This window comes from Orcinus orca, chromosome 19 (assembly GCF_937001465.1).
Source record: "Orcinus orca chromosome 19, mOrcOrc1.1, whole genome shotgun sequence".
Taxonomy (NCBI): Eukaryota; Metazoa; Chordata; class Mammalia; order Artiodactyla; family Delphinidae; genus Orcinus; species Orcinus orca.
Window position 1 is genome coordinate 42,753,244 of NC_064577.1, and position 23,340 is coordinate 42,776,583.

Genomic DNA, 23,340 nt, shown 5'->3' on the forward strand with positions numbered 1-23,340 from the left:
CGCTATCAGGAGGTCCTACCTTTATCTCACTTTCAGCTATCCTTCTGCAGATCCAACCTATTTCTATTCCCCCCCCCAACCCTTCCAGACTCGAATATGATCTCCTGAGGCTTCCTTCAACCTTGTCACGCCCCCAGTTCCGGGTTTTTCAGGTAAAACTGCTCCCTCCACTTCTTTACCCTCCAAGCCCCTCCCCATCTTGTCAAGCCCCCCCCCAGGCTCCGCCCAGCTCGCCCTCCTGGCCACCGCGGCTGCCAATAGCTGAGAACCTTATTTGCATAGAGGCGCTGGGGAGCTGCGGAGGGAAAGGGGAGGGACCAGGCGACCTCCTAAATCAAAGTTGGGAGGCGAGGACTGGGCGGAGGGGGTGCCCGGCTGGGGCCGGCGGGGGGAGGGGAAGGGGAGGGGGTGGCGGGGCGGACGTAGAGGACAGCGAAGCCTGCCGGACACTGACAGCTCCATCGCTCCCTCCCTCGGCTCATCCCCGAGTCCCCACTTCCCTCCTCCCCTCGCTCGGAGCAGCATCCTTGGTCCTCACTTCTGGGGTCGTCCTGCTCCCGCGGCTCCGTGTAATTACCTCCTCTCACCCACGAACCCGGGAACTTTCTCCGCCAGCACCCGGGAGTGGGGGGGGGGTGCTTTGCCTGGGCGGGTTTCTCCTGGGGTTCGTTGGGGGGCAGTCTCTAGAGAAGGGCTTCAGGGTCCCACAGAGACGCCTGCCACCCTCAGCCTGCCTCCAGCCGGGCTGCCGTCGGGTCTCGGCACCCTCTCACCTAACCATGACCGAAATGAGCGAGAAGGAGAACGAACCGGATGACGCGGCCACCCACACCCCCCCGGGGACAGTCTCTGCCCTCCAGGAAACCAAGGTAACTCGGGAGGCGCGAGGCCTGGACCCCTGCCCAGCGCGCCCCCAAGCCCGGGCGCCCTCTTCCCGATGCGGTTGCCACTGTGGCCTCGGGTGCCCTGGGGTCACAGTAGCGGGGCCCGTGTGGTCCCCAACGCTCCGCGCGGCGACCCGGGGGCAGTGGGCTCGTGACGAGGGGCCACAAGGAGCCCCCATCACACAAGCACGACACGCCCTTGAGCGCGTGATGAGCGGACGCTCCACCGCGACCCTCCAGGGAGATTGTATGTAACTCGGGTTTGTTGGAGGGAGTCGGCGCAGCGAAGGCGGAGGCAGTGTGTAGCGGTGTGTAGCGGGTGTGGGCTGGTATACTCGCCCGCGTGTGCGTGCGAGGCGCACCCCTCCCGTGTCCGCCAGGTCTCTGTCTGTCCCTCTCTCTTTGCCTGTGTTTCTCTGAAAATGTCTCTACAACCTGTTTGTCTCTGTCTTGGTATCTCTCTGTGTGCGTCTCGGGTCCTCTCGGCGTCTCTGTGTGTTTATTTCTGAGTCTCTCTAGATGTCTCTCTCTGACCCGCCGCAGTCCTGCATTCGCCCCCCTCCCAACCGGGTTAGGCTCGGGGACGTGAGGCCGCGGCCGGGGGCTGCGCAGCTTCTGAGTTCGCGCTGGGGGCTGCTGCAGGGCGGACCATCACTGGCGGGGACCCGGGGACTGTTGTTGCGGCTCCGGATGAGAAAGACAGGCAGCCCATGCCAGCGGGCCGTGTGCCGGGGAGGGGGGCGGGGAGCTGCTAGAAACAAAAAGGGAAGTCATCATAATTAATGAATGTCATAATTAACCCTAATTATGTATGATTGCTACTCCTGCGGGAGTCACAATGAATAAATTATTCCCCAAGGAAGTCAGGCGGAGCCCAGACTCCTGGCGCTGAAGGCGTTGGGGTGGGGGAGAACACTGCTCACATTCAACGCCCCCCCCCACGCCTCTATTCTGCCTGCTCCCTCCCCGAGTTCTAGGTGCTGACCCGCAAGAAGTTCTGCAGGAAGCGACCTGAGCGGGGGACCTGGGGATGGGGAGAGAAGAAGGGGCAGTGCTCTCTCTGCCCACCCCCCACCCCCCCAGATTTCAGGCCCAGACTACTCTCTCCCTTTCCACCCTGGTAAATTGTTCCCACCCGGCTTCTGTTACCCAGATGAGGAGGGGGGCAGTCAGGACCAGAAATGGGTGGGGTCTTTGGCTCCCCCCTGGTATCACTGGCTCATCTATAGCTCTTTCCAATGCCCATCTTCCTCCTAATTCTGTCTTGACCGCCCCCAGGATATGAGGTTAATTCAAGGTCAAGGTCTTCAAGGGAGTGACCAAGGGAAGATGCGTAGGACCAGAGTGGCTGGTGTCTGGCTGAGGCACCCCAGGTAGGCTCCCCATGCCTAAACCAAAGCGACCCGGTGGGTCTCCACAGCCAAGTCTTCAGATTCACACTTGACCTTCTCCTGCTCCCTTCTGAGAACTAGACCTTGGGCTCTCAGACCACAGAGGTACCTCCCCCTCAGAGAGCCAAGTCTACTGGGAAAGGAATGAGGTGTTGGGGGGCAGAATATTGCTTGGAATATTTGTGACAGCTTCTTTCAAGCAGAAGATCCCCATCCTGAGGGAACTGAGCCCCATGCTGAATTCCAGCGCCCCTGAGCTTCACAGCTGCCTTCTAGTCACCCTGGACAGACACACACAAACTCCTTGCTTGCTTCCCAGGGGATTGAGGGCCTCCCAGGTCCTGCCCTGATTCCCACACCACGGCCTGGCCACTCAGCCCCCTCCTTAAGAGTTCTCCAGAGCGGGCAGGAGGGCTGGGCAGTGCTGCCTCAGCAGTCAGCAGGCTGCAGGCTCAGCTGTGTGGGGAGGGGTGGTCAGGGCCTGGCAGGTCTGTACCTCCTTCCTCCCAGCCCAAGGACTGTCCCATGCCATCACCTCTGGGTCTGAGCCATGGAGATCTGAGGAGCAGGGAAGGAATGGGAGTGTACACCTGACCTGGTCCCTCTGTGCCAGGCCAGTTGGAGCCCTGCCCCTTTGCCGCCCTCCCCTGTACCTCATTTATGAAGGACTCAGTAATAACAGCACAGGCTGGATTGCAGGTCCGGGGGAAGGTACTCAGGAGGGCAGAGGTGGGCAGAGAGAGGATTCAGAACACTTGCCAGCCTCCTTCCATTCCCCCACCTCAACTTGTCCCAAAGTAGCTTCTGTCTTCAGACTGTAGAGGTGGAGAAGAGGAAGGGAGAGGGTCGGTGCTGCCCACCCAGCTCAGTTTGAGGCAGGTACAACAGAGGTGGCTGGTGTACTTGTCTTCATTAGGCAGTGAAGTCAACATTCCAGACCTATTCATCAGTGTTTGGGGCTCCCTGGGGATTTCTTGCCAGCCCAAGTCCAGCCTCCTGCTCACCCTAAAGTCGGGTTTCACTCCGGCACCCAAGCTACTCAGCCACCCTCCCAGTGTCAGCATCGCCCTCTCTGGGTCCCCATCCCATCCTACTACATAGGTCCTGCCAGCACCCCCTTTGCTGCCATCTTTGGAAAGACCCTGCCATGCCAGCTCTGCCATCTGAGTCAGCTTGTGTCACATCTGCCACCACCCTCTGCCAGCTGCCTAGTGCCATTTCAGGAGCTGGCAGGAGCTGAGGAAGGAAAGGACTGTCCAGGGTGTGGAGAGGTGGGGAGGAGGCAGGCAGGCCAGGTCCTGCCTCCAGGAGGGGATTCAGAATAACACGTCTGATGGTCCAGGCTCCAAGCCAGACAAGCTCCTGGTGCTTTGGGAGGGAATGGGGTCCAGGTGGGCCAGCTTGCCAGGGTGTATGGTGACTTCTTCTCACACCAGGGAATGGGTCCTGGGACAGTGGGGGCACCAAAAAGTTAGAGGGTGGGGAGGTAGAGAAAGGTCTTCTCTGGGAACTAGGAGTCCCAGGAATGGAAATACCTGGCCAGGCTGAGCCCAAATGAGGTTTGGGTGGCCAAGCCAGATGTCTCTGGTGTGGGCGGGCATTAAGCCATTTGGCAGAGATGCTGTCATCTGCCCTCCAGCCACAGCCCTTGACATCTGCCAGCCACCCCAGGTGGCATTCCTTCCCACTTCTCCACCCTCCTGGGATCTGGGGCAGAGTTGGGGCTGCCCTGGTGGCAGGGAACATTCTGTTCCAGAGGCTTTTGGTACCCTGCAGAGGTGGCTCTTGGCACTGAGGCCAGGCGGGGACCAGGAAAGGGCACAGGCTGGAGAGTAGGGAGGCTTGAAATCTCATCCTGTGAGGATTACTTTGGAAATAATGGCCTCAGGAGGGGGGAACATTATTGATGTCTTCAAATATTTGAAGAACTGATGTGTGTAAGCGGGAGTATCCCTTCCTGGAGCCAAGGGAGGGACAAGGGCCGATAGGCAGGGAGGCAGGTTTCAGCTCTAAATAGGGAAGCACTTTCCAGCGATTGCAGCTGCCCAAAGATGGAATGACTGTCCCAAGAGAGGATGGGCTTGCCGTCACAAGAGGTGACCAACAGAGTCAGACAATAATTCAGAGGGGACATGGCCAGAGCAGTGCGGGGTGGGGACTGCTCTATGTGCCCAGTCTTTCAAGTCCCTTCTAACCCTACATTTCATGACAAGCCCATGGCCCAACTGAGGGCCAGAGCTGAGGGCCAAGGCAGGGTGCTCCTGGTCACTTGGGCTCAATAGCCAAAGCCACTGGTTCAAGTCCCGGCTCTGCTACTTAGCCGCTGCGGACTCATGATGAGTGAGTGATTTAACCCCCTCAGCTCCTCATCTGCAAAGGGGGCCAATAATTGTCACCACCTCAGTGGGTCGTGCCAGGGTTAATGAGATTCTGCATATCAATTCCAGGACTCTGACAACGACAGTCCCTCATTATGTTCATAAGTTTAGGTTTTGCTTTGGGGACTTGAGCCTGTGTTGCTTAGAGAGCATCTAACCCTGACTTGGAGGTGGGGAAACTGAAGCTTAGAGAGAGAGGAAGTGAAGTAACTTGGCTTCAGGCAGCAGATTGCGTTCTGCCCCCACCCCCCAGCACATCCTCCCAGAGACCTCCTGTGCTCTGTGCCCACGGCCCCTGTGCAGAGCAGTGGGTGGTTCACCTGCCCCTCTGGGCCTGTCAGAGCCCCGAGAGTCACATAGAACATATTCGTGTTCTAATTAATTGTCCCTCTGGGCCTCGACCTCTGCCCCAATGCCCAGGCAGCTGGGGCCCGGGGCCCTGCTTCTCAGAGACACACAAAGAAGCCCACAGTGCTGGCCAGGAAGCTGGATTTGGAAGGAGCTGAGCAACTCAGCATGCCAGTCCCCCTAGGGCTCTGGCCTTTCAGCTGGCCTACCGGGGCCCGCCTTTTGCCCAAACATTTCCCCCTCTGCTTTCCCCTCTGTCATGTGGCCTGCTGGCTTCCCTAGGGTTAGAGGGGCCACCACTTCCATTCCCTTGGCACACAGGCTGCCTGGTGTCCCAGCTGGGAACCCTGGCCAAGTCTCCCCGCCTAGAGCCAGGCCTCTGCCCCCCACCTCCACCCGTTTCTTTTTTTAACTGGTAGAAAGGAATGGGAGGGGTAAGGGCTTTCAACAGGAGGGGAGTAGGGCAGGGGTCTGGCTAGAGAGGTCCAGATCTCACTCCGGGTAGAATAAGGGTGTGTTTGGGTGAGCAATGGGAATAACTCTGGCCTCACCGCAGAATCCACCGTGCACTCCAGAACACGTGCTCTGTTTAGGATTCCAGCCACTTGCTCATCATTTATTCCACAAACATTGACTGAGCACCCACTATGTGCTGAGGCCCGTTATGGGGATTTGAAGCAACTTTCCCCGCCCTCCAGGGGCTCACAGCCTCCCGGAGGAGGGAGAAGTAAATGACAACATAAACCTGGTCGGAGCTATCACGGAAGCCCGTCCAGATGCAGCCAGCCAGAGGAGGGAGTGGCCCCACCGAAGGGAATTCCTGCAGAAGAAGAGACAGCTTCCCAGAGAAGGAAGAATCACAGGAAACCCTGAAGAAGAAAGCGGGGAATAACTGGATAAGGCAAAGGGGACAAACACGTAAAAAGCTCAGAGGCATGAAACACGGATGAGTTCAAGTCCTCACATGTGGGCTCAGGTGGAGGGCCTGGGGTGGAAGGGCAGGTTTGGCCAAGTTGCAGTTTCATGGCTGGGACAGGGGCCTTGGCTGGGTCCTGAGGAGCCATGAAAGGTTTTTTGCGGGGTCAGGGATCACGTCCCCGGCAGATGCATGGAGAACAGGTGGGGATGGGCAAGGCGGAGGCAAAGAGCTATGGCCCTGAACCCGACGGGGTGCTGGAACCTGAACCAGGGCAGGGCTCTGGGGTGCTGAGGTGTTACAGGGGATGAACTGGAGAGGTGTTTTGGAGGGAGAATCAGCCCTGAGGATGAGGGTCCAGGGTGACCACTCCCCCACTCCCTGTTCAAGGACCGAGGACCTGGTGTGTTTTGGCCCCCAAAGTATTATTTTGTCAAGTCGAGTAAATGGTACCTCCATTCAGTGGAATTCCTGTGCAGCCGTACAAAAAGAATGGTGAAACTCTTTGTGTATTTGTATGGAAGGATTTCCAAGAAAAACGCGAGGCACGGGAGAAATAGTATACTACCATTTCTGCAAATTAAAAAGGAAATAAAACCTCTTGAATTTGTTTCTATCCAACGTCACATAAAGTTCTAGGTTTCTTAACTGACTTTTTTTTTTTTGGCTGCACGCAGTATGCGGACCTTCCTGTGCCCCCTGCAATGGAAGCACAGAGTCTTAACCACTGAACCACCAGGAAGTCCCTCTTAACTGACTTTAAATTTCATAAGTTCATGAAATGGATTAATATTTTTTATTAAAAAAATTACTTTTATAAACAAAAAGTCTAGGGGTGGGGTAGGGAGGGTGGGAGGGAGATGCAAGAGGGAGGAGATATGGGGATATATGTATATGTATAGCTGATTCACTTTGTTATACAGCAGAAACTAACACACCATTGTAAAGCAATTATACTCCAATAAAGAGGTTAAAAAAAAAAAAAAAAAAAAAAAGCCTAGGGACTTCCCACGTGGCTCAGTGGTTGAGATTCCGCACTCCCAATGCAGGGGGCCCGGGTTCGATCCCTGGTCAGGGAACTAGATCCCACATGCATGCTGCAACTAAGAGTTCACATGCTGCAACTAAGGAGCCCATGTGCCGCAACTAAGGAGCTGGTGAGCTGCAACTAAGGAAACTGCCTGCCACAACTAGGACCCAATGCAACCAAATAAATAAATTTTTTTTTTTTTTTGCGGTACGCGGGCCTCTCACTGTTGTGGCCTCTCCCGTTGTGGAGCACAGGCTCCGGATGTGCAGGCTCAGCGGCCATGGCTCACGGGCCCAGCTGCTCCACGGCATGTGGGATCTTCCCGGACTGGGGCACGAACCCGTGTCCCCTGCATCGGCAGGCGGACTCTCAACCACTGTGCCACCAGGGAAGCCCCATAAATATTTTTAAAAAACAAAGTCTAGATTTCTTTTTGAAAATTGAGAAACCTGGCAACGCTGGGCTGCCCTACAGACTAGCTCAGCTGGCTGAAGGAGACCAGCAGCTACTCGCTGACTGTCCAGTCCCCACCACTCCTAATTAGGTGCCTGTCCAGCCAGAGCTCCTTTGCTCGAGGAGGTTCCCTGCCTGGCTCTTGTAGGCACCTGGGATGGTGACCTGCCTTCTGGGACTTGGCAGCCTCTTTCTCAGTACTTCATCTCACCTCTAGCTCTCAGCCTTCAGGCTGCCGCTGGCCAAGGAGAGATCCCGGGGAGCCAGTCCCCTCCAGGCTCACAGCCCCTTTTCCTCTCTCAGCTCCAGAGGTTCAAGCGCTCACTTTCCCTCAAGAACATCCTCCGAAGTAAGAGCATGGAGAACTTCTTCTTTCGCTCGGGGTCTGAGCCCAAATGCCCCACCGAGGTGCTGCTGACGCCCCCGACCCCGCTGCCACCTCCCTCCCCACCACCAGCGTCTGCAGACTGGGGCCTACACACCCCAGCCCTGTCCCCCTGCCCGATCTCACGCCCCCTGGCACCACTCAAACCAGTGAGGCTGCACAGCTTCCAGGAACACGTCTTCAAGCGAGCCAGCCCCTGTGAGCTGTGCCAACAGTTCATTGTGGGTAGGTGCCTGGGTGGCAACAGAAGGGGTCGGGGTGAGTGTGGGTGTGGGCCCATGGACCTGACTGCCTGATGTTGGGCTGCTGCTAAACCTAACTGTGCCCCTCCCTCTGGGAGGACACATGAGCACCCTTGGGGGTGGGTGGGGACCCAGTGTTGCTGTGTTTACTAACAGCTCAGGTTCCACCCTGACTGTGTGGAGGTTGGAGCTAGGCCCCAGGCTGGCATGAGGATGCCCAGTCCCTTGCTCCCTCATGCCCTAACCTGCCTCCTTTGCTCCTTGCCCTTGGATGTAACCTCTCTTGACCACCCCCTCTTGCCAAACCCACATTCTTCCCAGGAAACTCCAAGCAGGGTTTGCGGTGTAAGACATGCAAAGTCAGCGTCCACCTCTGGTGCTCCGAGGAGATCTCCCACCAGCAATGCCCAGGCAAGACGGTGAGTGGGGACCACACAGAGATGGCTGGCTGATGCTCCCAGGCCTGGCATGTGGGGGAATGAGTGCCCCGCAGGGCTGGTTCCTCATGTGGGGTGGTGCTTGGGCTTGGGGAAGGCCAAACTCTCAAGGGGCTGTGACCTCCCTGTGCCCTCTCTCTGCCCCACCCCACCCCCTGCCACAGTCCTCCTCCTTCCGCCGCAACTTCAGCTCCCCGCTCCTGGTGCATGAGCCGCCACCAGCCTGTGCCATGAGCAAGGAGTCCCCACCCACTGGTGAGTGTCCACTGTTGCCCCTGATCCCACTGTGGTGGGATGAGAGACCCATGCACTCCTCAGAGGAGCACCTGAGTCACACTGGCACTGCCCGTTCTTGGCACGACTACCACTCCCTTCTTTTTTTTTTAGACTTCTTCTTCTTCTTTTTGTTTGTTTGTTTTGGTTTTCTTCCCCAATTCCCTTCTTTGAATGCTGCTGTCCTGAATGTAGAGTTCATTCATTCATTCATCCATCCTTCAACAAACACTTTATTGAACACCTACTAAGTGCCAGGCACTGTGCTAGACATGGGAACACAGCCCTGAAGAAGGTGGAGCTCATGGTCTAGTAAGGGAGCTAGACATGAAATAAATAATCACATAAATCATCAATTAACCATCATTTGGTGAATGCCTGAAACGGAAGAATAGGGAATAAAGAGAGGATAAAGTCGGCACCGACCTCATCCACAGAGGCAAAGAAGGCATCCGGGAGCCTTGACAGATAGGGAATTAGTCTGAGGATCTGGGGAAGACCAGTGTGGACAGGAGGCAGGCCAGAGGTAGGGAGAGGCAGAGAGTTAAAGAAAGGATAATGAGGATGGGACTGAGGGAGTCAGAGTAAAAGGGTGAGATGGGACCCTGGGTGCAGGGCCTCGGGGTCCATTTTAAGAGTGTTCTTTGGACTTTATTCTTTTTTTTTTTTAATTGAAGTATAGTTGATTTACAATGTTGTGTTAATTTCTGCTGTACAGCAAAGTGATTCAGTTATACATATATATATATTATTTTTCATATTCTTTTCCATTATGGTTTATCACAGGATATTGAATATAGTTCCCTGTGCTCTACAGTAGGACCTTGGTGTTTATCCATTCTGTGTATAAACAGTTTGCATCTGCTAATCCCAAACTCCCAATCCATCCCTCCCCCACCCCGCCTCCCCCTTGGTAACCACAGGTCTTTGGACTTTATTATAAGGTCAATTTTTGTGTTTTTACAAGAGCATTCTGGCTACTGTGTGGGTTGGAGAGGCTGGACTGGAAGCAGGGAGACCAGTTGGGAGGCCATGATGGTTGCCAGGAAAGTTTGGTAGCTTGGACCAGGCTGGTAGCAGTGGAGATGGAGAGAAGTGAGCAGATTCTAGAAGTGTTTGGGAGGTAGGATGAGGTGATGGAGTGAACACAGGCAGTGAGGCGGGCAAGGGGTCCAGGATGCTCCAGGTTTGTGCCTGGGCACCGTGGGAGGACACGGAGCTCTCCTACCGTGAGGGAGACCTGGGAGGGGCAGGTGAGAGGAGTGCAGATTTCAGTTTAGGGCTGGCTGAGCGGGACAGCCCGCAGGGCAGCCAGGGCTGAGATGCAGGACTTCAGGGCAGAGCGAGGCTGGCAGCAGGGTGCCCAGCCCTGATGGTGACTCCTCAGTAGGGGCCAGCGGGAAGGTGGACCCCGTCTATGAGACCCTGCGCTACGGAACCTCCTTGGCCCTGATGAACCGCTCCAGCTTCAGCAGCACCTCTGAGTCCCCCACGCGGAGCTTGGTAGGTATGGGGAGCACCAAAGGGGAGCCTCGGGGGCAGAGGTCTCAGAGGGTGGGGGGTCCAGGGGTTGAGCCCTCCCCTCGCTGTGTCCCTAGAGCGAGCGGGATGAGCTGATTGAGGACGGGGAAGGCAGCATCCGCAGCTCAGAGGAGGGCCCTGGCGACAGCGGTGAGTGGGACTGGGGACCAGGGGCAGGAATGGAGCGCAGTACGGGCCGCTGCCTGCTGCCTCACACCCTCGCCCCACCCTGGCATCTCCAGTATTCACAGCCCCGGCCGAGAGCGAAGGGTCAGGACCAGAGGAGAAGAGCCCTGGACAGCAGGTGAGGCTGGGCTGGCAGTGAGCCCCCGGCAGGCCAGGTGGGAAGGGGCTGTTCTTCTCCTTGTCACTGATCCCTAGGTGGGTGACAGCGTGCTGAGTGGGAGTATCCCTGTTCCATCATTTATCCTCAGTCTACAGGGATGGGCAATGCCGGGGTAAGTAGGCCCGGGAGGCAGGGGTGTTACCACTCCACTGACCCAATGCCTACTGTGCCCACTCCTACTGCCCCAAGGGTGGGCAGTTCTAGGGTGCAGCAGGCAGAGGAGGATCCCTCTTCTCCATCCCTGGCCCAGTCCCTTCAGGGGTGTGTAAGCACGGCAGATAGGACAGTCTTCACCTCCCCTGTCATTGACCCAGGAGCACTGTGCCCCATCTCCTAGCCCCCAGGGTAGGCAAGGTCAGGGCAAGGGGAGAGTAGGTGGAATAAGAAAGGTGTCCCCCCCACAATGACCCAGAGCTTTTCCACAGGCCCCCAGGCCCCTTCTACGGAAGGATGTGGGGCCCATGTACTCCTACGTCGCGCTCTACAAGTTTCTGCCCCAGGAAAACAATGACCTGGCTTTGCAGTAAGTCCTCCAGCGGCCCAGTCCCTGCCCCGGGCAGCTGCCTGGCTCCAACCTCAGGGCTCTGTGCTCCCAGACCTTGGAACACGAGTGTGAGGGAGACCTTCAGGAACCTCCTCCTGGCACACTTGAGGCTACTGAGCCCAAAGAGGAGACAGAGGTGCCAGAGTCCAAGAGGGATTGGTGCTAATGTCATGTTTCCTGCCCCCTGCCCGGCCTCTGTCCTGGAGAGCGTCTGCCATACCTGTGGTCACTCAGGGTCCTCCAAGGGCATCGAGAACTCTCTCCCAGCTGAGGGGGGCATGCAGGGGATCTGGGGGCCTAGGACTGTTGGGATGCAGAGTGGGAGGGTCCCTCCTGCCCCATGTGCTACCTCCGCTCTCTCATCCCAGGCCTGGAGACCGGATCATGCTGGTGGATGACTCTAACGAGGACTGGTGGAAGGTGACTTGGCAGGGTGGGGAGCGGAGGGTGGGGGGTGGTAGGTACATCACTAGCCCGCACCCTCAGAGAACACAGCCCCAAAGACCTCCTCTCCTTCCTCCACCGGCCCTAGCCAGGCCTAGGCCCACCCTCAGTTCTTACTCTTGCTGTGCCCCTCCCCGCCCCAGCCTTGTTCCTCCGTCCACCTTGTGCCCTTTCCAGCCCAGAAGCCACCCGACTAGGGGCTCAAATATAGAGAAGCCAAATCTGGAGGATGACAGCATTGGCTCTGAGGGGGCATTAGGTCTAGAGAAAGCAGTGGGGGTCAGGGGGTGGCACGAGTGTTCATTGCCAGCCTCATCCCCAGGGCAAGATCGGCGACCGGGTTGGCTTCTTCCCAGCCAATTTTGTGCAGCGGGTGAGGCCAGGCGAGAACGTTTGGCGCTGCTGCCAACCCTTCTCCGGGAACAAGGAACAGGGCTACATGAGCCTCAAGGAGAGCCAGGTGAGGGCCTGGGCCCTGCATGGCTGGAGAGGTGGGCGTGGGAGAGAGGCGGCAAGGGTGTGGGCGAGGCCCTGGAGGAGGATGCTTGCAGCCTGGCAGCAGGAGGAAAGGCAGGCTAGAAGCAGTGGGACTGGGAAGTTCCCTGGTGGCCTAGTGGTTAGGAGTCTGGGCTTTCACTACCGTGGCCGGGTTCAATCCCTAGTCCGGGAACTGAAATTCCCGTTAAAAAAAAAAAGCAGCAGTGGGACTGCAGGGCTCTCCTATCCTCCCCTCTGGGAACTGGGGCTGGCAGCTAACACAGGCAGAGGGCTGAGTTATGTTAGAGAGTCAGGGCAGGAACACTGGATTAGGAGTCTAGAGGCTCGGGTTTGAATGCTGGCTCTGCCTTTGGGTTCTTGTTAACCATGGGCAAGTCCTTTTCCCCCTGTTACCTCCTCTGTGAAATGGTAGTTTGTCAGGGGCATTAGACCAGCTGATCTCAAAGGTCAGACCCGAAGTGATGCTCTGTGTCTGCTGACTGCCTGGTCTTGCACCCTGTACTCTCCTGGGATCTGCTCCCATCACCCGGGCTCCAACCACATCTGACGCTGGTCCCGTCATCCCCTGGGATGGACCGCCTGGGAGCCACCAGCAGGACTTGGGGCCAGGGACGCAGGCAGTGCCAAGCCTCAGCTTCATGTCTCTTCCGCTCAGATCTGTGTGGGCGTGGGCAGGAGCAAGGATGCTGATGGCTTCATCCGCGTCAGCAGCGGCAAGAAGCGGGGTCTGGTGCCAGCCAACGTCCTGACCGAGATCTGAGAAGAGCCAAGAGAGCCCGGAAGCCACCCCTGCCTGTGCCCGGCCCTTGCTTCTGGCCCCAGGAGGGGAGCAGGCCTCTGCCCACACTCTCTCTCCCTCTGCCCTTCTCCTTGGGGCCAGTCACCATGGCTTGGGAGGCTTCTGCACTGAGGAGGGTTTTATTTCATGGGTCCTGGGGTGCCCTGAGGAGGCTGCTGCTCTGAGACTTGGAGGTGGGGAGGAGGAGAGAGTGGGAGGGGATGGGAAAGCTCCAGGTGGGACCCCCTGGTGCCCATGCACTCCCAAAGCCCGTTGCCATGCTGAGTCCAGCCCTGAGAGGAAGTTCCTGGGGAACTTCCCTGCTGCCTCTTCCAGAGACCTTCCCCTGCCCACAGCATCTTTGCCTGCCTGACAGCTCCCCTCTCCTCACAGAGCCTCTGCTTGGGTCTTCGTGTGTGTGACCCTGCAGCTGCCCCTTTGGAAGTGGGGCCTTGGGAAGGTGCCTTCCCGGGTCCCTTAGCCCCAGCTCTGGGTAGGGAGGGAATTCAGGGCTGCAGGAGGATCCTGGTCTCACCACCTCTGTCACTCCATCAATTCTCAGGAAAGTTCTGCGGTTATCTCTCCCATTACTTGAAACCTGGGTGGACAGAGGAGGGGAGGGCTGAGGTCTGGGGAAGTTGTGGTAAATCAGAGACTGTCCCTCAAGTAGCACAGTCACCACAGAGCAGCCTCATCTTACCCTTGTGCACTGGGAAAGGACACCCAAGAGCGGCCTGAACACAGAAACCCGATTAAGAACAAAAGACTGGCCCACGCCTGCTCAAAATAACCCCCAGTTCACTGTCAGGACTCTAAAAGCTCAGTTCCTGTCCCAGTCCTCTCCAGGCCCACCCCAGGAACCCAACCTTCAGGGCTGACCCCACAGTGACCCTCCCTCACCCCCTCTCTCCAGGCTCTGCAGGGGACAGGGCTGCCTTTGCAGGGGTTCCTTTTCTGGTTGCATCTGCTCCCTTGTCCAGGACACAGAGCCCTGGGAGGAAGAGGGAGTGGGAGACAGACAAAGAATTCTGTTGGAGCACCAGGAGGGGAAGGGGGTAGGCATCCTGGGCAGGGGGGGACACACAAAGAGGACCCCTCCCTTGCAGGCTGCTTCTCTCTGGTACCAGCTTCCCTCTCCCCCCAAGCTCAGAGCCTCCTCTTGTGCCCTTGATCGTGCCAGCCAATGCCACCCCCCATCCTAGGCACAGTCACACATCCTCCTACCCACTGGCCCCTGCCCCACCTCTCCCTCGCAGAGAGGGGTACTCAAGCCACACTTGTTTGCTGCCCTGTTTGCTGCCATGAGGGCCCCCCCCCCTCCAGCAATGTCCCAGGGGCGGGCCCAATGCCCACTGTACATGAGGCTGCATGAGGCGTCTGCTGGGGCATTGCTGAGCCCCCAGACTCCTAATTAAATGTTTCTTGTCCCAACCTGTCTGCTCTATCTGCTTGGGCTAGAGGAAGGGAAGGGGGAAGGGGTCGGGGGGTGGTGGAGGTACGGAAAGGGGACAGCCTGAAGATCGGAGAATGCGCTCATCTCCTAGAGGAGGGGTATGGGGACAGCTGGCCCTGACAGTGAGGGTCCCCAAGCCTTCTCATTCCCTTCCACCCAAGCAGCCTGAGCCAGGCGGGATCTGAGGAAGTGGGGCAGGAGGTTTGGGGGACGCCGGAAAGAGAGAGGGTGGGGCTGCGGCCACTTTCGGGTTCGAGGCGCTCCTGCCTCGCGCAGGGGGCGGGCACACACCTCTGCGTCTGGACCGTTCCTGCCCAGGCAGAGATGCCCTCGGAGACCAGCAGTCTCCGTACCCAGGGTCGGGGGCGGGGGGGCTCAATACCCACCCGAGATCAGCCTCGCCCCCGCAGCCCCCTAAACCCGAGGCAGATACGTTGGCGGCGAGGACAGCCGCGGACGGTGGGGCCCTGAGATGACTCATCGGGAGCCTGGCGCCAGGGGGCCGCGGTGGCGCCCCGCCCCCAGCGGTGCCCGCCGCCCACCTGCTCCGGCTGAGCCGCCTCTTTCCCGTCCGCACGGCCGGCCGCGTCATCGCCCAGGCGAGCACGTCCTGTGCTATTTATGGGGAGCGCCGAGAGGAGAGAGGGAGAGAGAGAGAGAGAGAGAAAGAGAGAGGGAGAGAGAGAGAGAGAGAGAGAGAGAGAGAGAGAGAGAGAGAGAGAGAGAGAGAGAGGGAGGGAGGGAGGGAGAGGGAGAGGGAGAGGGAGAGAGAGAGAGAGAGAGAGAGAGAGAGAGAGGCTGTGGCGGTGCCAGGGCAACGCCGTGCTGCCAGAATGCATCCGGCTCTGCCTTCCAGCCCCCCGAAATCAAGGTAGGCCCCGTGGGGCCAGACCCTGGGTCCCCAACCGCTTTCCTTGGGCTGCTTCAGGGATGACTCTAGAGCTTGGAGGTGGTAGGGGGAGCAGAAGGAGGGTGACCCCCTTCCTAGGACCCCTGCTGATGGGACTGGATAAAGGGGTCACAAACCCAGTCCAGAGTCTTAAAAAGAGGGGAACTCACACAAACAGGCACCTACTGTGCCGGGGAAACTATGCCAGGAACTTAATTTTGTTTTATCCTCTGAGGACCCAGTGAGGAAAGTGGTGGTGTCCCCTTTTCACAGATGATGAAACTGAGACCCAGAGATATTAGGTGGCTTGTCCACGGTCATACAAATTAGCCAGCCCAACCTTTCCCCTTTTATACTTGGAGCAACTGAGGCCCAGAGCAGACTAGAAACTTGCCCAAGGTCACCCAGCAAATTAACAGTCAAACTGGTCTCAGAAATTCTATCTCTTGCCTCTCAGTTCAGCTCTTCCCCCACCTGACCCTGGGTTCCTCAGTGGCTTAAACCAGCACGATGGAAACAGAGACACCTTGAAATGCTGGGCGGGGGGCTCCAGGGATCAAGACCCTACTCCACTGGAGAGGGTCAGAGCCTTTCAGCCAAACCTTCTGCACACCAACTTGTGTCTGCACCGGCCAGCAGCTGGCCTGGACCCCTGCCTCCTCCCCAGCTCATCTGACGCACTGCTGAGCACAGCAGCTTCTTCCGGTGGTGGCTGGACCACTAACAGCATGCTCACAGCCTGGGGCTGGGAACAGCTGGTGCCCCCACTGTAGCCTCTGCCCTCCTCCGTGCCCACTCTGGGGGTGGCAGGACCAGCAACACCATTGGCCTGGGGCAGAGGATGTCAAGCAACCTGTGGTGGTGCCAACCCACCGTTTGGCTCTATTGTCCGACCCACACGTGCCCTCCATCCCCCCACCTCAGCCTGAGCTTAAGCTGGCATATATCCTGCGGGGATTAAGGTTTAGGGGAGACACAAAAAGAGGGGGAGTCTGGGGGCAAGAGACAAGAGGCCTCAAAGGGCAGAGAGATGGATACGAGGCAGTGGGTGGGGACACAGGTTCCCTCTGTGCAACCCCACCCATTTTGCTAGCACCACTCTCTTTGGCCCCTTCAGCCTTTTTTTTACCCCCCCCCATTCTTAACACCCCCTCCCCAGTGCTTAGGACACTGGAGGCATCTGCTGGAGAGTGCGACCAGCCAGTGTACCTCCGGCCTCGGCCCTCCCTGTGCTTTGGGGAGCCAGCCTAGGTGGTCCGTCTCAGCCTCAGAGAGAGCACCCACTGTACCCTGTACCCCTCCTCCAGCTTGTGGCCCTGCAGCAGCAGCTGTGCTCCGCACCTCTCGGCTGCAGCCCACTCCGAGTCACCCCCTCCCACATCTGGTCTGGAGGACTCAAAGGTGGGTGCTAGTGTTCAAGCCACACTGGTATTCTGGGGAGTCATTGGCCCCTCCAGGACTCAGTTTCCTCCTCCAGAAATGGAGTTGGACTTGCTCATGGAGTCTTTACCTCAGGGTCATGAGCCCCTTTAAAGGGTAAAATTATATGATGGGACCAGTTGCAAACTCTTGAGAGAATGGACATGTCTTTTCATCAGAATTTCACAAGGCTCCAGGACCTGGAAGAGACCCAGCAGTTACTTTAAGGGGTCTGCCTGCTAAGGGGGCCCTCCTAGGCCCTGCCCCAGGAAGGGCTTAGAGGCCTGTGGTGGAAAGAGGTAAGCTTAGGCCTGGGGTGAGCTTCAGAAAGAAGTGTCTTCTACATGCAAGGCTTCCCAAGAGATAGGCTCCTACAACCTGATTCTTCCTCCCCCCCACCACTCCGCCAAAAGTGAGGCAGTTTCCTACACCTTCAGTGACCTGTGAGAGAACAGCACCATCTCCTGGTCCACGGTGGAAACCTTTTCTGTGCTGCAGGCTCATGAGCCTCAGTAAAGGTCCTTATCTCCTTCCTGTCATCCCTCTACTGCCTGGAGGAAGTGGAGGTGGGCGGCCTTCAATGCCCTTCCTCCTCTGAGAAGAAGGCATCTCACGCTCCAAGTAGCTTAGCCGAGGCCCTTCTTCCAGGCCACAGCTCCCCCATATGGAATAACAGGCTTAGAGCACGCCTAAGGATACATTATGCACAGGCTGCTATGGCGGCAACAGGGAAACCAAAAAGCAGTGTCCTCTCAGCTGGGGCTCTGATGCACATGGGTGGTGATGGAGGTTGTCTGGACTATTCCGTCCGGGCCTCCCTGGCTTGGGCTACCCACATCCCCACCTGTCCAGACTGGACGAGGACACTGCAGGCAGAGCTGGGGATAGGTCTGCTGCCCCCAGGATCGCTTTAGCCCTGCCTTTCCCACACCAAGTGCAGATGGAAACATGTGCCCAGTACACATCCTGAAGACCCCTCATTGGCCTTCACATTACTGCCCACAAGAGTTCCTCAGAGACTGGTAGACCGCAGAGGTAACCAGGATGGGCACACCAGCCATAGCTGTGCCCAACTTTCCTCCCCCGACTTCTCACCTGAGCTGACACTCCTGTATTTAACTGGCTGACTGACCCCTTCCACCTGGACACCTGTCACTCAAACTGCCACCCACTCAGAATGTTCAACTTGGCTCTTCCAGGCATCCTCCCCACCACAACTAGTTTCTTCTCCTGATCACCAAAGGCATCTTCTGCCCAGTCCTCCAAAGCTCGAGGCCTGGGGACCAAGCTAGCCTTCTTCCTGAGGCCTCCGTAGTAAGTCTACAAAGTCCTATCTTACTTCATCTTGAATCCATTTTTCCCATTCAGGTCGTCTTAACAGGTGAATCCAACACCTGGCTTCACCTCTTTTCTCATCTGCAAAATGGAGAAGCTAATACCCTACTTTACAATGTTGTGAAAATTATAGAATCAATACAAGTCAGTGTAAAGTGCCTCAGTACTTGGCTCACAGAGCAGATACTTTACTGAAAAATTCCTTGGTGGTTTCTACTACCAGTTAATAGGCAAAATAAAACCTACTTCTCATTTGTAAAAAGGGATATGAATTAAGTAACTCAAAACTGCTGTGACAAGTTTGTATGTTATGTGCCTTTATTCCAATTTCTGCTGAGAAAGCCTTTTTTCTTTGGGACATTTTTGATGGTTATAAACCAAAAAACAAAACAGGAAACAATCCTTCTTTTAAGGACAGGAAAGAAAAAAAGTTTAGAAATAGAAATTGGGATGCTCAAGATGACAGCTTCAGTTCTATCTCAATGAGGCTGTCCAAAGACAGCTTAGGCAGTCGCCAGCAGTTCAAGTCCAGACCATACCTTCTGGACTGGTGGTGGTTCAAATTCCCACCGTCCTGGAGTTCCAAGGCAGTAGACCACAACCTTGAACCTCAGTGCAGTTGAGCAGTGCAAGCATATATTTTCTGTTGTTTTAAAATAATGTGACAACTCATGTCACAACTGAATACTGGTTCCCAACCAACATTTGAAACCATGTCTGAGGTGCCACTCATGCTCTGCTGAAAAGAGCAGTTTTGAGGCACAGTCTTTGAGGCTTGGGTAGAGGCCATTCCTCTCCTCCCTTCAAAGTAGGCCCCACACCCCATGGACGGAGGGGGCATGAGCCTGACCAGGCCAGGAGCCAAGGAAGAAATGAAGCAGGAACCCAGGGAAGGGCCTGTATCTCATTCCTCGGTTCTGGCCCCGTACACAGTGAAGACCCACCAAGCAGCCAGAAACTGGAAGCAGAGAGGCAGGCAGATTAAGCCTTGTTTTTTATTGAATGAGTGATCTACGCAACTGCTGAGGCCACTATGGACAGAGAAGAAAAGGAGAACTTCATTTCTTGGTCTCTTCCTCCTTGGACAGAGTCTTGATGATTTCCTCCTTCTTGGCCTGGAGCCGCTCCTCACGGCGCTTGCGGGCTTCCTTGGTCTTAGACCTGCGGGCCTCAGCCTGGTCCCTGGGTAATGGAAGAGAGAAGACGGGTGAGCTGCTGGGGACACCAAGAGCTCCTGCTTCAACTAGCCAGTAAGTCCCCACACTACCCTGACATTGATGGTAGGTGGTATGTGGGTATGTACTGGACAGAGCAGCATATACCTCTAACACAACAACTGTATTCTGGACAGACTGCATGTAAGTCGAGATTAGACATCAGCACATTTTAAATGTCTCAGAACTTGCCCCTGTGACAGACACCAATTCCTAAAGAAACTTACGCCAGAAGCTTCTTGCGAGCCTTGTCTGCCTTCAGCTTGTGGATATGTTCCATGAGAATCCTCTTGTTTTTGAACACATTACCCTTCACTTTCAGGTACAGGCTGTGATACCTGTAGCGTACAAGGATTAGAGGTTCTGGTCAGCGATGGGACCAACACCGAGGTTGGCCTGTGATCTGCTCCTCTACACAAGGCCCCTAAGCATGTAGGGTTCCTTTCCTCTCTTCTTGCTGCAGGGACTTCTTTCCCCCAAACTAGGACTTTTTGTGCAATTTCTAGACAGAAGAGCTCACCTGGTAGATAAACTTAATTCTTGGGCTGTCCTGATGGTGTATGTGAGCAGAACAGGACAGAACGGAAGAACTTTCTTAGAAAATACCAAGACACATGGCTCTCTCCCCAAGGCCAATGAGACAGAGCTTGTATCTGTGCAAAGAACAAGCCATCGAAACAGCAATGGGTCTTGGTGGGCCCGAGAGAAGGTACTTACATATGGCGGTCAATCTTCTTAGATTCACGGTATCTTCTGAGCAGCCGACGCAGAATTCTCATCCTCCTCATCCAGGTTACCTTCTCGGGCATTCGAGCATTGGCAGTACCCTTTCGCTTACCTACGAGGAAGATGAATCAGGCTCCCTGTAGTGCATCTGGGTTACTAGAGCCAGCTGACTGGTCACAACGATAGCTACCAATTTCTGAAACACTTTATAACTCTTTGGGTCATGTGCCAAGAGTTGTACCTCACTTTAAGTAGCTTTATTTCCACTTTACAGACGATGATCCCAAGTATTTAATTTCTTTCATTTACTCAATTTTTAAGGAAGCACAAACAAGGCAATTATTCCCCATTCACTCCACAGAATGTGGATATGACAGGGCATGCAGCAAGGCAGCACGGTAAGCTGGAAGGGCTTTAAAAAGGTGATGTGACCATCATCTCCCTAGGTCATCCTGAGCCTAGAAAGCGGTTTTAGGATTTATTGGACATTTCCCAAGCATCCAGTAGAATGGATGGGTAGGGTATGGGGGTACAGGTGCTCAATAAATGTGACCTCTTTCTACCAAGACCTTCAACTCCAACACCAGTGCCAACTTTCTGATTTGCAGAGAGAAAAACACACCAAGTATCATGGAGTAGGAAAAGGGCTCAAAATGAGTCAGAATGGGAAAGGTTTCTGAATATATCCTAGTCTAGACTTAATCATTTATCATTCCCTAAGTCTTGGAGAAAAGGGAAGAATGTACTTACCTATGCCCATATGCCTGCCCTTCCGGCGAGCCAAGGTGTTTTTTCGGCATCGAGCCCGGGAATGGACTGTCACAGGCTTCCGGATAATCAGCCCATCTTTGATCAGTTTCCGGATCTGCTGACCTGGGAAACCACAATGCACCTGGTCAGTCAGGTGGGGCCTAGCCCCAAGTACACCAGTCACAACATAGAGTCCAAACAGGACATGCCAGAGACGCTGCCCACATCCCTGGTTTTCAAAAATGGTGGGAATTGGGGAACTTCTATTTCTTTCTTAAAAAACAAAACACAGCAGCAACAACAGAAAACCTCTACCCTTTTAGATGTTTTACAGCACACTCCAAATATACATATTTGGGGATATGTGATCAAAATAGCATACAAATACGGCCTAGTCCTTCAGATCCTGTTTCACCTATTAGCTACCAGTCTAAAATAAGGACTTTCTGAGCACACATTACAATACCACAAACCCAAACAGGTAAAGGATTTCCCTGATAGTCACGAAGATTCCTGCTTGACCAAACTTTCATCAGGTTCCTGAAGCTTCTTAGGCCCATCTGTACGCTTCCTTGTAAATTCTAGTTTTAGTAAAAAACTGCTTAAGTTAGTTAAGCAGAAGCCCCTACCCTTGATAACTGACCACCCAGGCCAGAATCCCCCTTACCCGTTTCCTTAGTAATTTTCTTTTTTTAAAAAGAAACAATTAAGACAATGTTGTGTTAATTTCTGCTGAGTGATTCAGTTATACACATATATACATTCTTTATATATTTATATATTCTTTTCCATTATAGTTTATCGCCCTCTTATTAATTTTCCATCCACGGATCCCCTAAACCATGCTCCTTGGCTATAAATTCCTACTTGCCCACGCTATATTCTGACTTGAGTTCAATCTCTCTCCCCCAAAGTAAAATCCCATTGGTCCCTGTAACTACTGCAATTGTTCTGAATAAAGTCTGCCTTACAATTTTAAACAATGTCATTGAATACTTTTTCCCTGTAACAATATTATGTTGAAGTAATGTGGGCATGTTGATGTTATCTGCAGGACTGACACTGTCTTACTACTTTGAATTATATGCAAACAGGCCTCTAATAAAGTCTGAGGCCCCAGGTCTTTCCAATTCATCATTTCATCGGCCATCTCTACCCCGCCCCAGTCCTTGTACTGTCTCTTCACAAATCCTTCTCACAGACATAAAACAGAACATCCACTCTAGCGATATTTATTAATATAACATCGGGTGGTTCCATTAACTTCCATCCTGTCATTCTGGCAAGTGGCAGGAAGAGAACATCTGGCATTCCATATTTCTGTGACTCTTCCATTTTATAAACCACCCCCCAAACTATGAGCTCTCCTAGGTCTGTTAACAGTCAACACAATCGTGTCAACTTTCATTGCACAAAGGATGAGAAAGGGGTAGGATGAAGAAGGAACTGAGACCCCAAGAACTCACGGGAGTTGGCATTGGCGATTTCATTAGTCTCATTGGGGTCCAACCAGACCTTCTTTTTGCCACAGCGGAGGACACTGGAGGCAAGCCTCTTCTGAAGCCTGAGCATACTGCGACAAACAGAAAACACTATCAGGCCCTGGAAACCATTCCTGGGCAAGAATGAGCATCCCCAACAAGACCTGCCCTTCCAAGTCTTCTAATGTTGTGAAACATGGCGGGGGGAGGTGCATGTGTATATGCACTTAGTACTAAATACAAACATGTCCCCCCAGACTTCGGCCACCCACGACGCAGCCCCAGGTTAATAATCTTCCCTATACCAAGACCTTTGTAAAGCTTTGCCTGTGCGTTCCTGTAGGCGAACAGCCCACCCTGGGATGTCGACAACCTCTAGGTTATGTCTTATTCTGTGTCTCAGTTTTCTCCTCTGGAAAATGAGACTAACGGATACAATTGGAATGAAGACGGGGCTTATGCCCTTTCTGGTACCCAACACTAAAAACAAGTGTTTAACGTGAAAAATCCGAGGCCAGTGGGCCTGATTTGCTAGTTAATCTAGTCCTTTGCTTCTTGGGCTCTTTTTCCCTTTCTTATCCCAGTAATAAAGTCGGAGGCTTGGGGCCTACTCGCGACCTGTCTTACGTCACATGGAAGCAGAGATCGGCTCGGAGCCATAGATCGGCCCAATGAGTAAGGGGGCCACAACCCAGTCCCCGCCGCCGCCTTTCCTCTGCCCGCGTGGGTCTCCTCAGACACGTGTGGGGCGCGAAGCCCACCTTTCCCCCGTCCTAGAGTTCCGGGAACGCTCCCCCACCCCCTCCTCTCGAGGCTGGGAGCTAGTGTGCTCCGGCCTATCCCAAGCTCCGGGACGCGCCGCTTCAGGGCCACCTCCACCCCGTCTCTTCAAGCACGGGCTGCGGTACACAGCCCCGCAGTGCGGCCGCAGCCAGAATCAATCAATATCAGAGACCCGAGAGCCCTTACCTCATGGCTGCGACCGCAGGGGCCAAAGGAAAGAACTTGCTCTCCCCAGGCTCCTCCCATTATCTGTGAAGGGGAGAGCCCACCCCCAGCTCCGCTTTCGCCCGTATTCCCCTCCGGTCCTTTAATCTTCCGCCACCCTAAACTTACTTACATATTCTGTTAATACCCGGGATAACAGAAGTCTAATATCAGGAATCGGTTTTAAACTTTAAAACATAGAAAATATCTCCCTTCGG

General features: G+C 55.0%; 2 protein-coding genes across 4 annotated transcripts; one reads left to right on the forward strand and one right to left on the reverse strand.

The window, feature by feature from the left end:
• Positions 1 to 387: 387 nt before the first annotated feature.
• Positions 388 to 14,293, forward strand: STAC2 (SH3 and cysteine rich domain 2). Of its 3 annotated transcripts, XM_049702569.1 has the most exons (12): positions 389 to 569; positions 730 to 869; positions 7,704 to 8,010; positions 8,349 to 8,446; positions 8,629 to 8,719; positions 10,125 to 10,240; positions 10,336 to 10,408; positions 10,501 to 10,562; positions 11,030 to 11,127; positions 11,517 to 11,568; positions 11,915 to 12,052; positions 12,746 to 14,293. In XM_049702569.1, exons 2-12 carry the CDS (start codon positions 780 to 782, stop codon positions 12,848 to 12,850), a joined length of 1,230 nt encoding a protein of 409 aa, XP_049558526.1. In that variant the 5' UTR covers positions 389 to 569; positions 730 to 779; the 3' UTR covers positions 12,851 to 14,293. The 3 variants fall into 3 exon arrangements, with proteins under 3 accessions (XP_049558527.1, XP_049558526.1, XP_033266847.1); XM_033410956.2 differs by having other exon boundaries at positions 389 to 869; positions 10,128 to 10,240; XM_049702570.1 differs by lacking the exon at positions 11,915 to 12,052 and having other exon boundaries at positions 388 to 869.
• A 4,654-nt stretch (positions 14,294 to 18,947) lies between these two features.
• On the reverse strand, positions 18,948 to 23,171 carry RPL19 (ribosomal protein L19). Its single transcript, XM_004282716.3, has 6 exons — positions 23,105 to 23,171; positions 22,121 to 22,227; positions 20,655 to 20,777; positions 19,896 to 20,016; positions 19,406 to 19,516; positions 18,948 to 19,146 (listed from the first exon to the last, which is right to left on the reverse strand). The coding sequence occupies exons 1-6, from the start codon at positions 23,107 to 23,109 to the stop codon at positions 19,023 to 19,025; spliced, it is 591 nt and encodes a 196-aa protein (XP_004282764.1). The 5' UTR covers positions 23,110 to 23,171; the 3' UTR covers positions 18,948 to 19,022.
• Positions 23,172 to 23,340: the final 169 nt, after the last annotated feature.

What these genes read in the sequence shown, in the direction of transcription:
- STAC2 (XM_049702569.1), top strand. Translation starts at nt 780, where the DNA reads ATGACCGAAATGAGCGAGAAGGAGAACGAACCGGATGACGCGGCCACC. An exon ending in AGTCCCCCACGCGGAGCTTG is followed by an intron (nt 10,241 to 10,335) that starts GTAGGTATGGGG and finishes CTGTGTCCCTAG; the next exon opens with AGCGAGCGGGATGAGCTGAT. An exon ending in AACAATGACCTGGCTTTGCA is followed by an intron (nt 11,128 to 11,516) that starts GTAAGTCCTCCA and finishes CTCTCATCCCAG; the next exon opens with GCCTGGAGACCGGATCATGC.
- RPL19 (XM_004282716.3), bottom strand. An exon ending in AATCGCCAATGCCAACTCCC is followed by an intron (nt 20,778 to 22,120) that starts GTGAGTTCTTGG and finishes GTGGTTTCCCAG; the next exon opens with GTCAGCAGATCCGGAAACTG. An exon ending in GGGCAGGCATATGGGCATAG is followed by an intron (nt 20,017 to 20,654) that starts GTAAGTACATTC and finishes TCTTCCTCGTAG; the next exon opens with GTAAGCGAAAGGGTACTGCC.